Source organism: Nesoenas mayeri (assembly GCF_963082525.1).
Source record: "Nesoenas mayeri genome assembly, chromosome: 5".
Taxonomy (NCBI): domain Eukaryota; kingdom Metazoa; phylum Chordata; class Aves; order Columbiformes; family Columbidae; genus Nesoenas; species Nesoenas mayeri.
This window is the reverse complement of record NC_137548.1, coordinates 22,081,889-22,096,083: the sequence shown is the minus strand read 5'-3', so window position 1 is coordinate 22,096,083 and position 14,195 is coordinate 22,081,889. Positions and strand designations below refer to the sequence as shown.

At 42.0% G+C, this 14,195-nt stretch overlaps 1 protein-coding gene across 3 annotated transcripts in view; it reads right to left on the bottom strand.

The window, feature by feature from the left end:
* Positions 1-8,368, bottom strand: part of SEL1L (SEL1L adaptor subunit of SYVN1 ubiquitin ligase) — a 34,733-nt gene extending 26,365 nt beyond the window's left edge. For all 3 annotated transcript variants that reach the window (XM_080345785.1, XM_080345786.1, XM_080345787.1), the window contains exons 1-3: positions 8,178-8,368; positions 704-741; positions 132-354 (exon numbers count right to left, since the gene is read on the bottom strand). In XM_080345785.1, the coding sequence (XP_080201911.1) occupies positions 132-354; positions 704-741; positions 8,178-8,268 (352 nt within the window). In that variant the 5' untranslated portion in view covers positions 8,269-8,368. The remainder of the gene's footprint in view (positions 1-131; positions 355-703; positions 742-8,177) is intronic.
* Positions 8,369-14,195: the final 5,827 nt, after the last annotated feature.

Sequence of the window (14,195 nt, the reverse complement as noted above, 5' to 3'; positions counted from 1 at the left end):
ACCATTCGATTCCAGAAAGATTAAAACACTAGTTATTTCATATGTTCAAAATTAATGTTTGTGTTCATTTACATGCCAAAGTTACTCAGATGCATCTTTCTTGCCACTTGTTCATAAGTGTGAGCAGTTACCTGGACTCTGTATTTCTGCTTCTTCCAAGTCCTTACTTAATAGATTCGACATTTCTAGAGAGTTCAACTCATCCAGTGAAATCTCTTTTTCCTCCTCTTGACTATGAAAGTTCTCTTCATCCTCCGACTGAGAGTCTGTTTTCCCTGATTCAAGGAAGATCTGACCTGCTACCACTCGAGTTCCTGTGGAATGGTCCTTTACCTGGTCCTCTGCAGATAAAGTCTGAAGGAAAGCAGCCAGATAATTTAGAAAGTTAGAAACTGAACAGTGGTACCTGGCAAAAGAAACATTACTTTTAAAAGATATGATCAATCAACATACAAAGTTTAAAGAACAGAATCAAATGTAAGTTGAGCTACCTCTATCAGCTCTCATTGACTCTATCCCTTTCAGTATCTGAAAAATAATACTTTTCAAATACCTAACAGAACATTAACTCTTTTGATGCACAGAAGAAATTGAGACAGCACTACAGAACACTTCAAAACAGTAATCAATTCATAGTTCTGAATTTCAGACCTTTGCTCCCATTCTACAAGAAAAAAGAATGACTAGAAAATAATTTCCTCACCTTTGACTCCAGTGATTCATCTTGATTTCCCTCTTCATCTACAAGAGATGTTGTAAGTCAGTAAAAAGCTTTTTCATAAGTAATTTTCACAAAAATAAAAAAAGGTTTAGCTATAATATTGTACCATGGCTCTGTAATATTCTAGTGTACTAAATTGACTCATGCACTTCAGAAGGACCTTGTTAGTGTTGCCAGGAAGAATCAAATGTTTCACAGATGATCCTGTTCTTCCTTAAATTATGCCATCACAACTATGTGTCCAATACTGGAAAGAACTGTACATTTTTTTTTATAAACCTAAATCAACCTTCTAGATTAGAATACAGTCTGAACTGTTCCAGTCAAACTAAACTACTTTAAAAGGTATGCATCAAGTCAAAAGGGTCCAGACACAAGGAAGAAATATTTTATGATGAGGATGGCGAAACACTGGCCCAGGTTGCCCAGAGAGGGGGTAGATGCCCGATCCCTGGAGACATTCAAGGCCAGGGACAGAGCTCTGAGCAAGCTATCTAGCTGAAAATGTCCCTGCTCACTGTAGGAGGTTGGACAAGATGAGCTTTGAAGATCCCTTCCAACTCAAAATATGCGATGATTCTATGGAATCCAAGGTTTTTAGTCACCAAATCAGCTTTCTTATTATAAACAGCTTCAGTAGCAACCAGAAAGTTGCATTAATATCACCTCACTTAAAATTAAACATTGTTATTTAGAGAATGCCAACTCATTTTGCCTAACCAGCACATTAGAACCTTTGTATAGAGGCCTGTCTTCAGAACCATGAAAAATTAGTCAAGACACTGTCCAAGAGAGCTGCAGGCTTTAACTGTTGTCTTTCTTATCTGAATGGAACACGATATAATATTTGATCAGAAAGACTGGAAAGAGAAGAAATGGTAAAGATGAAAGGCTATTTGACAGAGACCTAACTGAACAGAGATGAAAATGATGTAGATGATAATCAGAAAAGCTAATTTATGACAGTTCTACCACTGTTTTATAGAACTGTGTCTCTTTTATTTTCTTCATCCCTGTAACTTAAATGGGCTACTCACTGTGCTTCGAACAACTTGGTTTCCACAATAATCTCGACTGAAAGCCTCTAGAATTACCACAGATGAAGTGTGACTGTTTCCAGGCATTAGTACCTGATACCACCTCATGTGGTAAACGAAAACCTCTCACATTTGAAAGAAGAAGCCCCAGACCTCCCTCTCTCTGGTACACAACTCTCTTAAACTGAAATAAAAGCTCAAAATATGTCACTAAGCAAAGGTGACTAAGCAAAGCTACCACTAACTTGCACTACATTTAGAAATCCTCCCCTTCCAAGACTGGGGCACGTGATGCTCTATAGCAGAGGAGAGATGTTGACAGGCTAGAGACCTGCACTACAACTAGAAAAGGTACCTAAACTGACAGAAGTTACTGCCCTGTACATGAGATACACCCATGTAGTATGTTATGGTTAGCTACTTAAAGCTACTTGCACAAATACTAAATGCCAAGAGAACTCACCAAAAGTTTACAGAACTCTGCTGACATCCTGTAAGCATTTGGCAGCTAAACTTGCATACTTCTGTGCTCATGCAAGTGAAGTGTTTTACCAGAGATAAATAACCTCTGAAGCGACAAACTACAAGCATGACACTTCATCAGCTTCATGTTTTGAAGACTATTACTATAACAGAGCAACTGTTGAAAAGGGCTAACCTTGGAAACCAGATTCTAGAAAGTGATTTCCATGTCATTATTTGAAGTACAACTTTTGATTACAACGAGTAAAAGATAAGGATCAACTTTAAGTATAATTAAAAAAATCAAGAAAAAAATGCTAAGACTTACAAGTGAAGCTGCAAAACAAAGGTGACAACAAGTTTGACAGTGAAACTGAGAGAAATAGATAATAGTTTGTCGATCATACAGAGGACGTAAAACTCAAAAAGTTTAACTGCCAGAAGACACAGGATTAAAAGGGATCTAGGACAGTCGGTGTCAGTAAGCAGCTGTACCCTAGAAGTCCGAAAATGAAAGCATATAAAGCCCTTCTGAAAAACTAGGGGAGACAGCAAGGAGCACTCCAGATGAAACAGACCCTGCAAGAAGAAACCAAGACACCACGGGAACAAACACCAATTTGGAAAAAACACCAAAAGAGGAATGAGAAAAAAAACAAGGCTACCTGCATTTTTGGCAGAGATCACAGTGGTTATAACCTTGAGGAATCTAACAGATACAGCTGATTGTCATAATCTGTAAGAAGTTCTACCACCAAACTTCAGAACACCATACAACAGTTGGATTTTAAATACAGTAAAAGTACATATGCGTATAGGATACTTGCTCATCCTTTCTGTTCAGAAACTACAAGACAAATTTGAAGTTACCATGTTTCCTACAAATTACATTCTAATGTCCTAAATAATTTTGACCTAAAACGAAATTCCAGCTCTACAGCTTCAAACTCTAGAGCTTATAAAGAGATTCAGACATGCTTCTGGGGTTGCAGAAAATGAAGGCTGGGTTAACCTACCCAGGAGCTTGTATGCTGCTATTTACACAAAGCACTTACACAGTGGCTGTTACTGCATTAACAAACTTCATGTTATTTTTAACAGATACACCAGCTAGGATGTTTTTGTCTGCTTAAAATCAGCCTATATGCCTGACACCACCAGACCACTCTAGCTTTTTACTACAGGTCTTACTGATTTCAATTTGTGGAAGGTTGACTTCACAACAAAAGACCACACAAGCTCAAATATAAATAGGGCATGCTATCTGTGCATACATATGAAAGAACAATCTTATTGTAACTCCATATGCAAAGCAAAAGGTTTAGTAAATTGAAAGGCAGGAGACATCTGAGCAACATAAGGGAGAGCTCTTTAAATGTTTGCTCTTCTTCCTTGAAAGTAAATAAACCTATTTCATTTCTATTGCATCATTTACAGTCTCTCTTAAGGAACTCGCTTTGTTATTAAGAAGTTGTGCTGGAACAATTGTTTTCAAAACAACACTAAAGCAACAACAAAATATTAGTTTAACTGTTCTTAGCTCTGGGACTTTCTTCTAAGGCAGATGAGGTTGCAGTGACGACTGATAATGTGACTATAGAAGGGATCACTTACAACCTTGTTATTCCACAGAACTGCTGACTAATATGCACCTGCTACTCATAGAAGCGTATGTACTTCTAAGAAACAGCTAAGAAAAACTATACTTAAAGTGTTAATGAAAGATCTATGGAAGGTCACAGTTTGACCTACAAGCAGTTTATTAGTCAAGGCTCAACTACTGAACAAAGTCACAGATGTTATGTTTGTGCACCTGCTACAGAGATTAAAGCTGAAAGTTTACTTTGTTTTTCCAAAGTTAAATTTAAAAAAGTAACATTTTTGTTTTGTTTTACATTTGTATCTCTTACCAAGGTTGCTCAATTCTATAAACCCCTTCTGAAAAGGCCAATTGGAAATTAATACTATTATTTGTTAAGCAAATTAGGGAGATGCAATAATATATTAGAAGGAAAAAGGCAAAAATACTTGTGGCTGAAACAGGCACCTGACAATATCGTACAGAATGCTTCGCTTCAAAACAGTGCTGAGCTGTAGTCATGGCCAGGTGCTCTCATGACCAGCTCAGACTCTAGAGTACTTCATACAGCTAAATGCTTGTTTTAACCATCCACAACTTCCTATATAATTAAAATCAACTTTAAAATGTATTCATTTTTGACCAGTGTTCAGTCTATTTAAATATAGCAAAAGTACTCTGGCAGCCCGAGAGATAAAAAGATCCTACCATATGCTGGATAAAGATCCTACCTTTTTGTGAGAATTACCATTTTCAAGAGAGAAGGGTTGAAACAAGAAGAGCTAGGCAGTGTTATTCAGCAAGAAAAATGTCATTAGCTTGAGGGACCTCAACGGTTCCAAAGCTTTCCTATATTAGAAGAACAAATCAATGGATGGCCTATAAAGCTAAAGGACTACTACCAGGCAAGAAATACTATTAGTTTCACCATTAGAATGGTCACTAACCTTTGGGAAACAGCCAAAATTTCAGTAAACACAAGCAGCTGGCCATCTCCCAAAGCTACAACAAAAGCCCTGTCTGATCCCTGAAGTCAGTTTCCTTCCAGTTTTTACCAAGCTCTTCAAGCTTCAAACACTATCACAACAAAGCAAACAGTAAAAGCACGCATGCTCTAGAGCTGTGATCCGAAAGTGGGGTGTGCACCTCCCAGGGGCTGCCAGCCAACACACTAGGGGGCCAGGAAGAAAATACTTTTTATACCATTAACAAATAAGACATTTCTTAATACAGTGTTTATTTTACCTTTATCTTGCTATTTTTTCATTTCTGTTTTTGAACATGTTTTATGATGTGCATGTTAGTACAGTAGTACATACTGTATTTTTTAATAAGGTAAACATTGAAGATGCATGCTTAAATTTTTTTTTTATTGAGAAGGGTGCACAAACCAAAAAGGATTGGCAATGACCGCTTTAGAGCATCCATCAGAGATTTTCTATGGCATTTTTAGTTATTTCTCTCAATGTTCTTTTGCACAAGTGGCTAGTTAGGCTTTGAAAAAGAATGCAAAACCTGTTTATTCTATTCTTGCAGGAAAAAAGGAAATCTTAAGTAAAAAATTACCTCGGATTGCTTCTCATCAATTTTTCAATTGTTAAATTCAGCACAGGAACAGACTCCATAGCACAGATGCTATTCCTATTACATGAACTTCTAAAACATGCAGTGAGTTAAGCAAAATCCTTAAGTGGCATCTATTCAGCAAGACTAGTTTCAAAGTATCTTTGGCAGCAAATAAACTGTTCCCAGCTACAATCTGTGCAGTGTATTCATTTTAGCGCAACTACAAGATTAAGATATAGGTCAATCCTCACTGTGAATACAAATATTTTTTCCAGTCTCATTGCAATTGCTGGCTGTTTTCAAAAATTACTCTCCAGCAGTTCCTCTGTAGGAATGGAGATCTCCTACCAGGCAACAAGTTTACGGAATGTTTTTCAGTTAGGTAAGTAAGACCAGATGGGTCAGGGAAAGCCATTGAATTCTGTCTTTTGAGAAAATAGGTACAGAAGTTTCCTACAATATGACTGTGCTAATTTGTCCTAGCAGTTACTGAGACAGCAGGAAAACCTCTGCCTATCACTGAAGTTCGACATGGAAGGTGCAGGATAGTCAGAGAAAGAATCACTTTGTTTCTTCAGGAACAATGGGATCATTTCTATCTCTTAGTCTGTGAACAAGGGGAAAAAAATTCCCAGGAATCAAATAATATCGGTAATCGGAAAAAAAAAAAAAAAAAGACTTTTTTCAATATTCTTACTGAATGATCAATAGAAAAAGCAGAAGGCCATCGCTGCTGTGATAAGCAGAAGATAGCCAGCTTCGACTGGAACACACTTATGTTTTTTTACCTGCTTTTGCCAATTCTTCATGGACTCTTCAATACTCTTTCCCCAGCCCCCAATGTTCAACTTCTTCATAATCAGTATTAATGATATATCTTTTAAAAAATAGTGCCTGTTTCATTAGGCCTGAGTTTGCTTGCATTCACCTCAAGTTTTCAATAAATTGATTTAAGTAGAGTTTATGACCAGAGTTAGGGTTTAAAGCCATAGTTAAAAGACTCACTATCAGAAAGAAAAAAAAACAACAAAAAACGCATTAAAATAATCTTCTGAAGTCATTAAATGTAATACTTTAACCGTTTTTAACTCATCCTTTTTAAAACCCCTCCCTTCAATGTACTCACATTCCAGATGACTGTTTCCAGACCAGACATTAGGAATGAACAAGTATTCAAGGAACTATTTAATAAATAATCTCCAGGCTTCTACAAGACTCTACCAGAGAAAGTGTTAGTGTTACTGCAGGAAATGCAAACATCGATGAAGTGAAGACAATTAATTTTCTTTCAGAATGATAACTGACAAAAAACTGGAGCAAGAAAGGTCTTCCTCTTATAGTCTGCTGCCAAAAGCTGGACTCCAAACACTCTGTCCTAATTAGTTCTGGATATTCATGAACAGTTTTACCTCACAGTAGTGATTTAAGTTTGGCAACAGCTCTTAATCCTTCATGTACTTTACTGTGTGCTTTCTTGGGCCTGCTAAATGCATTAGCTCAATTGATTCTAAACATATAGTTTTTAAAGGCTGAATTAAGCTTTTAGAACTTCATATTCACAAACACAACTTTGTGATAGTGGAAAAGCAGTCAAGACAGAAGAGCTGACAGCTAGCACAGCCATAGATGCACATGTGAACAGCCTTTAATTCTGTCACCTAACTTCCATGTGCGCAACAGATGGTTCATCTAGCACCGATAGTCTCATCTCATCTTTGCTTTTTTCTTTATATATATATACTATCAGTGAAAACACATCATTCAAAGTCTGGATACATCACTCTGGCTTCATAAAACTTGTATGTGTCTTTTTTACACTTTGGGAAGTGTCCTGCTGGCTTATAACATTACATACAAAGCTCATATAACTGTGCTTGATATCTATATCTGAACTCCAGTAACATAACTTTAAATTTCAATTTCCTACTGCACACAAGAAAACAAACCCCAAACCACAGCACTTACTTCTAGCCAAAATGTTAAGTTACTTGCCTGAAGTACCATTGATAGCCTAAAAGCACATCCCCAATAGTACCAGAAAAGGCTTTCCATCAAAGATACGCTTTCTGGCTTTAGAAATACTATATAAATAAATGCATCACACATTCCCCCCACCCACCCACGGTGGAAAGAAGGGTGTGGGAGGTAGAAACCCCAGGAAAGGAAGCAGATGACATGTGAGAAGCACACAAAACCCAGGCCACATAACAACAAAAGACACAGGGGAAAAAAAGTATTAGAGCAACATAGCGTAGGAACCAAAAATGCTCTACATATGTTTGTGTGACAAAACTGTCCTGATAACACTAACATCGGCGTTATCAGCTCATCAGCAAGAAAATGCATAGTAGGGAAGAAAAAAGTCTCATTTCACGTTTGAGCAGAGCAAGAATTACAAAGTAGGCTCCTGATGAGTTATTCAAGGGCAGAAGCTAAACTAAACTATGTCTTCACCCCCTTCAGGCCTACCGAACAGCCCCAGTGGGGCGAAGCCAGCAGGCACAGGGTAAGCCCGCCGCCCCCGCTGTACCGGCCACGCAGCTGACAGGAGCCCGGCTCCCCCCGCCCTCCGCTCCGCCGCCTCAGCCCCCAGCCGGGACGGAGCTGCCCCCAAACACCCCAGGGCCCCGGACAGGACACAGGGTCCCCTCCCCCATTGCCGCCGCCTCCGCGACCCGCTGCGGGCGCCACGACCCCCTCAGACACCGCGGCGGCTGCAACACGTCCCCACCCCGCAGCAGGCCATGGGGGGCGCGGCCGCCGCAGAGCTCAGGCCCAGCGGGGCGCGGAGAGGTGGAGCCCCGGTGCTTACCGGCCGCGGCCAGTACTCCGGCCCAGAGCGCCGCCAGGCACAGCGCCAGCCCGAGGTGCAGCGCCAGCCTGAGGCGCGCCCGCCGCCCCATCCCGCCGGGCTCCTAAGGGGCCGCCACAGCCGAGGGGCTCCGGGTCCGGCTTCCGCGCCCCGCCCACCGCCGCGCCGCCACCAATCCGGAGGCCACGCTGACGGCCAGCTACCGAGCGCTGGGCGCAGCACACGCAATCCCCAGAGGAATAGCTCGCTCTACATGGCCCGCTCCCATTGGCTCGAGGGAGATACGGATGGTCGGTCACGCCCTCTCCTTGACCAATAGTATCGCAAAAGGAAAGAACGTGCCTCAGCGAGCACCGGCCACGCGCCACGGCCTTCCGAAATAACAGCGCTGATTGGCTCGCGCCCCAATGCCTACAACACCCATAATGCCTTGCGAGGGATGCGGCTGGCCGCCACGGGCTCGTCAAGGACTACGTCACCCACAATCCCCCGCGGCAAAGTGCGCAGGCGCGGGCGGAGGTGGGGCCGCCTGCCGGCCCAGCCGTGTGGTGCTTGGGCCGGGAGCCTCTCCGCGCTCGGACACAGCTGGGCGGCCGGCCGGGCTCAGCTGCAGAGTTGCAGCGCTGCCTTTCCGAGGCGGCGGCTCCGTGCTACGGGGCCCATATTGTGGGCGAGTGGCTTTTGGGTGGCCGTTGGTAGCGGTCGGAAACGTGGGGGCGAGGCAGCCGTGGGCGGTGAGGGCCGGGTAGTGTCATCTCCAAAAACGCCGCTTCACGGGGCCGTGGGGCTGTCGTGAGGAGCCGGGCGGGACAGCCATTCGCGGGCTGTACCTGACTCGTCCTCGGCTCTGGGTGGGTCTGTCGGCCGCGGGACCGGCTGCAGATTTCGTGACACAGGGCAGGGCGAAAGGCAGCGCCGTAGCTCCAGCCTCTCTCACGGAGCACCTGGAAAGGGCAGTTTAAAGGTTTACCTTAATTTACTATATCTTATTTGTCTTACGATGTTTTTATCCTCCGTCAATAGGTTTCCCTATCAATCTTTTTTTTTTTTTTTTTTTTTTCCTTCCCAGTAGAAAAATTGAGTTTATGACTTTAATTTGCTTCTAAAAGCGATAGGAAGCCCTGCTTCAGACAACAAACTTACAGGCAGCTGAGCACAAATGAGTAGGTGCATGGGAAGCAGCAGTAAACTGCAGACCTGCCTAAACCAACACAGCTAAAGCACGTGGAACTTGTGAAGGATGTAATTAGTTGAACATTTCCTTCAAAAAGGTGTAATCCCTGGGAAGAGACTGAGGACTGTGGGACACCACTCTTTGGTTCTTGTAAGAATCACAGCTGTTGGACAATTAAAAGCAACAAGAAATGAGGAAGGGCAACCTGTGTCCTGACCTGTAGTAGACTGAACCATGGCTGGATAATGAACGTCACTGTGTCACAGGACCACGCTGTTACATGGTGCTGTGCTGAATTATAAAAGGGATTTGTCACACACTGTCTAAAGAGTGTTAAGCTGTCTTGTACTTAGAGCTCTACAGTTGTGGTCTCTGCAGGGAGTGAGTAGCCACCAGAGGCCATGGTTGTTCTGTGGGAGAGCACAACAGGATCCGTGGGATGTGGTGGTGGGGGGTTTCTGCCTGCTGGTACCAGATCTATGGGCAGGGCAATGCCTGTGCTGCTTCAGCTGGGGGGTTTCTGAGTAGCATGAGCTTGCACCGATTTAATAAGTGGTTCTAAGTCTAATTAGGAGAATACTAAGTACCAGTCAATTATTTTGTAGCTACGGTACAGCTGTAACAGCATCCCTCAACTTAGGCAAAACCAAGCCTTGCTATAGCATAGGAGCACTATTGTTTCAGTACAGGCCTGAAGACATTTCTCCGGAGCGCGTCCCTGCACTTAGATGAGGACTGAGTTTAACTTCTGTCCTAAGTAGAGCAGCATTACAGCCTGATTACATGGGAGCTTTGCTGCAGCCCCAGGTCTGCATGGCTGAGGCTCTGGGACAGGTGCAAGGGTGTCTCAGGGTGCTGGGACCAACCACGGGTGCTGCGGTACCACAGCGCTGTGGCATTGCCCGTGTTCCTCTGACCGCAGGGTGTGAGGTGCTGAGGCAGGTTGCACAGAACCCTGGTGGTTTTTCCAGTCCTGGAGGTGTTTGAGACTTGAGTGAATAAATATGCCTGCAGCCTGACCTAACTAGCCCTTCTGTGAGCTGGGGTTGGACTAGGTGACCTCAGGAGGTCGCTTCTAGCCAAATTTATTCCACATCTAAAGCTGTGTGTTGGGGGAGTTGAGTGAAACAGAGGAACAAGAGGCAAAATGTAGTGGGGGAAGGAGATTTTCTTTTCTTCTGAAATAATCACCTTCCAAAGAAAAAAATCAGATCATGTTGCAGGGTGAGTTAGTTCCAATTAATTTAGTATATGCTGTACTCATAAGAATGTGGTGAATTTATTGTTGCCTTTCCATTTATGAGTGCAGCAGCCATAAAATTCCCATTAGTTTTCCTAATCACTTTTGCATTTTTTTCTATGAAGCTTTGAGTGGAAGCTTAAGTATTTTTGCTGTGTTCCTCCTCTGTTCTATGCCAAAATGTGGTGATCTTTCATGCACCACTCCGAGTGATCAGACAAATAGTAAGCGCCCAAATTGCATCCTTTGTGTCTTAGGTATGGTTAGGTTTATTTTGTCGAAGTGTGATCTAATCTAAATTTTCAAGAGGTATTTGAATTGGGCTTATTTAAGTACTGCCTCATACTTCCATGGCATGGTGTAATGTTACTCATTTTCCAGGTAGGAGAATAGAAATGTGTGAGTTAAGTTTTGAATAGTTTAGTGATATGCACTCTACTTTCTGAGTATTTCTCATACTTTCTTACTTCTGTCTTTGTAGTTTGATCATATGAATTTCTCCATTGTAGCAACACTGCATTTTAATTTGATTGAAGAGCAATTTCCCAAAAATCATCCTTGCAGAATGTTCTCGTACATTTTTTCAGCTCTTTAATATCAGTGCGGGCTCCAATATCCATGCCTAGACCCAGGCCCTTACACAATATGCAGGGCCTTCCCTGCTTACCAGGTAGTCTGGCTTGGTGTTCTGTAGCAAAACAGGTGCACACTCATGCACTGTTCTCACCAGCACTCTTGAATCCCTCAAATATCAGATCAACAGCTGGTGATCTAATCTCCATGTGTGGGCCCTGTGTCCCTCCCCTGTTACTGACTCAGACATGGAATCTTTCAGATATGGGTCTTCTACTTCTTCAGGTTTGCTAGCCAAGTATGTGTATACACAATTAAATTCCCTAGGGAAATATAAACAGTCAGGTCTCCCCAGCTGCTGTCACTTAGACTTATGGGCCCTGTCAGCTGCAGTCCCTGCTCCAGTTGCTGACACTTAAACCCCAGCAGCATACATGCTCCTCCCAATGGTGCAGGATCCCTTCCCCAGCTGCTGGCACCCAGCTCTCTGTTGTCTTCTTGTCTCTCTATTGTTGGCACCTGGGTCTACAGGCCTGGTAACCCATGGTCTGTTCTCCAGCTGCTGGCAATTGGACACTGTAGCACTTGCATAGGATAGAGTGAGATTACGAAGACAACATCAGTAACAGGGTTTAATGATCAGATAGGATACATTGTGTTGATCAGGTGTAGGGCTCATGTTTGTTCCTCTGTATCCATCCTTCTCGCTCACTTCCCTTGCCATTGTCACTTTCCATAAAGATTCTGTAACTTTTACTTAGCCTCACAAGTTCTTCCTATCATTCCATGTTTTTCGTACACTCTTGCAAACCCTCTCAAATATCCCATAATACTCACAAAAATCTTAATTTCCCCCCCTACTGCCACCCCTCACCCCAAACTGTGCCTGAGTAGTTCCTTTTAACAGCCCATCAGTTGGTGACTGAAGAGTTCTGGTCCTTGCCTACCTTATTACTTGCTCATTAACATTTATGTGTCTGTTTGCTCTATTGCTTTCTCACTTTCCTTGTTGCTTATAATTTCTGTTACACTGAATAGTCCATAACCAGATAACTTAATGAACCAGATGCTCTCACATTTTATGTACTTTTACAGTGCCATACAGAAAAACTCTTGTTTGTTTAAGGTTCTGGAATCATGATGCTTTTTTTATTGGTACTGATTTTACCTCTGCCATGGAGTTACTGCTATCACTTGCTTTTTTTTGTACTGCTCATTTCCTCAAGGGAAGAGCTCCAGTTATCTTCAGTGACATTTCCTGTAGGATTTAATGAAACCTGAGTATTACATGCTTACCAGAGTTGTAATGTTGCAGTCCCAGGGGCATGAGTTGCTTGTATAGATTTCATATGTCTCTGAATTGTGCTAAGAGCTTCAGCTCTCTGCCTGGTGTGGAACCCTTCCGGCAAGAATGGTTGGTGTGTTTGCACTAAAAATAATATTGTCCACTTGGTGGTGTGCTCAAGGTCCTGTCTTCAGATGACAATGAGCAGCAAACACAAATGAGTTTGCAGTGTGTTACAGTATAACAAATGCCAACCTACTCTAGAGATAAAGTGTAGTGACATCAGTGTACAAATCTCCTGAAAACATAGTATTTATCATTAAAAAATATTTTTATTATTGAAGTAATGTGGTATAAAATCAGTAGAATTCCATTCTAGCCCCTAAGTTTCAGAGAATGGACAAAATATTTAGAAGAAATGTAGTCTAACAGTTAAGGGTCTATAATTAGATATTGCAAGAGATAGACTGCTCCCTTTCTGCACTGGTGCACATACATGTGAATTTAGGTATATTAGAGTGTCTTTGATGTGATTTCCTGAGAGGTGTCTCGTGAGTTGCAGTGTAGGTGCAGAATTAAAACTATTGCTGTCTGTGACTTTAAAGATTTGTATACATTGCACTTTACTTGCACTTTCTATGCTGACTCAAAGCCCAGGACTGAAGCAAGAGCTCTGGTCACATGGTGATCAGATGAAGATGCACACAGGATATTCCCTATGGCAGTAGGATTGGGTCTTAATTGGGAAACATCTGCAGAGCTATGGTTCTGGGGAGAATGCAAAGCCAGACAAAGAAGAGTGCATCTCTGAGAATGCCATATTTTGCTATATTGACTGTCCCATATCCTTCCGTGAACTCTTGGTTATCTAATTTGTGTTTACAGAAGTATTGTGGCAACACTGTTATTTCTCGGTCTTTTTCAGAGTTAGCTCATAAGTGTGTTTATTTACTATTCATAATGCTTTGCATAGAAAATTTGAGTCATTCAGCAAGAAAACCAGAAAACAATCACAAGGTTTAAACTATCAATCATAAATAAATAATCTTAGCACTCTTGCAGGGTGCAATTCGTTCAGAAAAATGACTCAACAAACACTTGCAAATAATGAACATGCTTTGGAGAGTAATTTTTTTCTGAAGTTATTTAGGAACAGGAAATGGTAAAAACTGATCGGCTGCATATATTTAGAAACTTGTATGTAGAAAAAACTTACATCTAAAAGAGCCTAAGACTTGATAGAGTAAGAGGTCAATATTCAGGGTAGATGTCAGCCCACCCAGAGTTGCTTGAATTGTGTCATCAGAGAACTAACTTGGAGTGTAAAAAGTGGGACTAGTAGGAGTTTGGAATTGAGGTGTCTGAGTTGGGCTCCGCTCCTCAGGAATGGGATAGCAGCACAAGTTTTGTAAAGAGATATTCATAAGAGTTTTGAGGAGAACTTCCCCATTGCAGGATCAGGCAGTTGTCATGCCTTCATTCTGTAGGTACCATGAGTGAGGTGGTATAACTAGATGTGTGCCCATGGGGCAGATTGGACCACTGGACTTTGAAGAAGGCAAGATGAAAGTCATTGGTTGCTGCCTAGATGTGCAGCCATATTTTATTGCTTCCAGCAAAGCCTGCACCTTTCTTACCTTGCCACCAAATGGTATCATCACATTGATTCCCACCAAGTTTCTTCTGCCAGCAATTTAATTGTCTTTCTCATGTCCATCCCCTGATGTGCTAATAAGCTGACTTGCT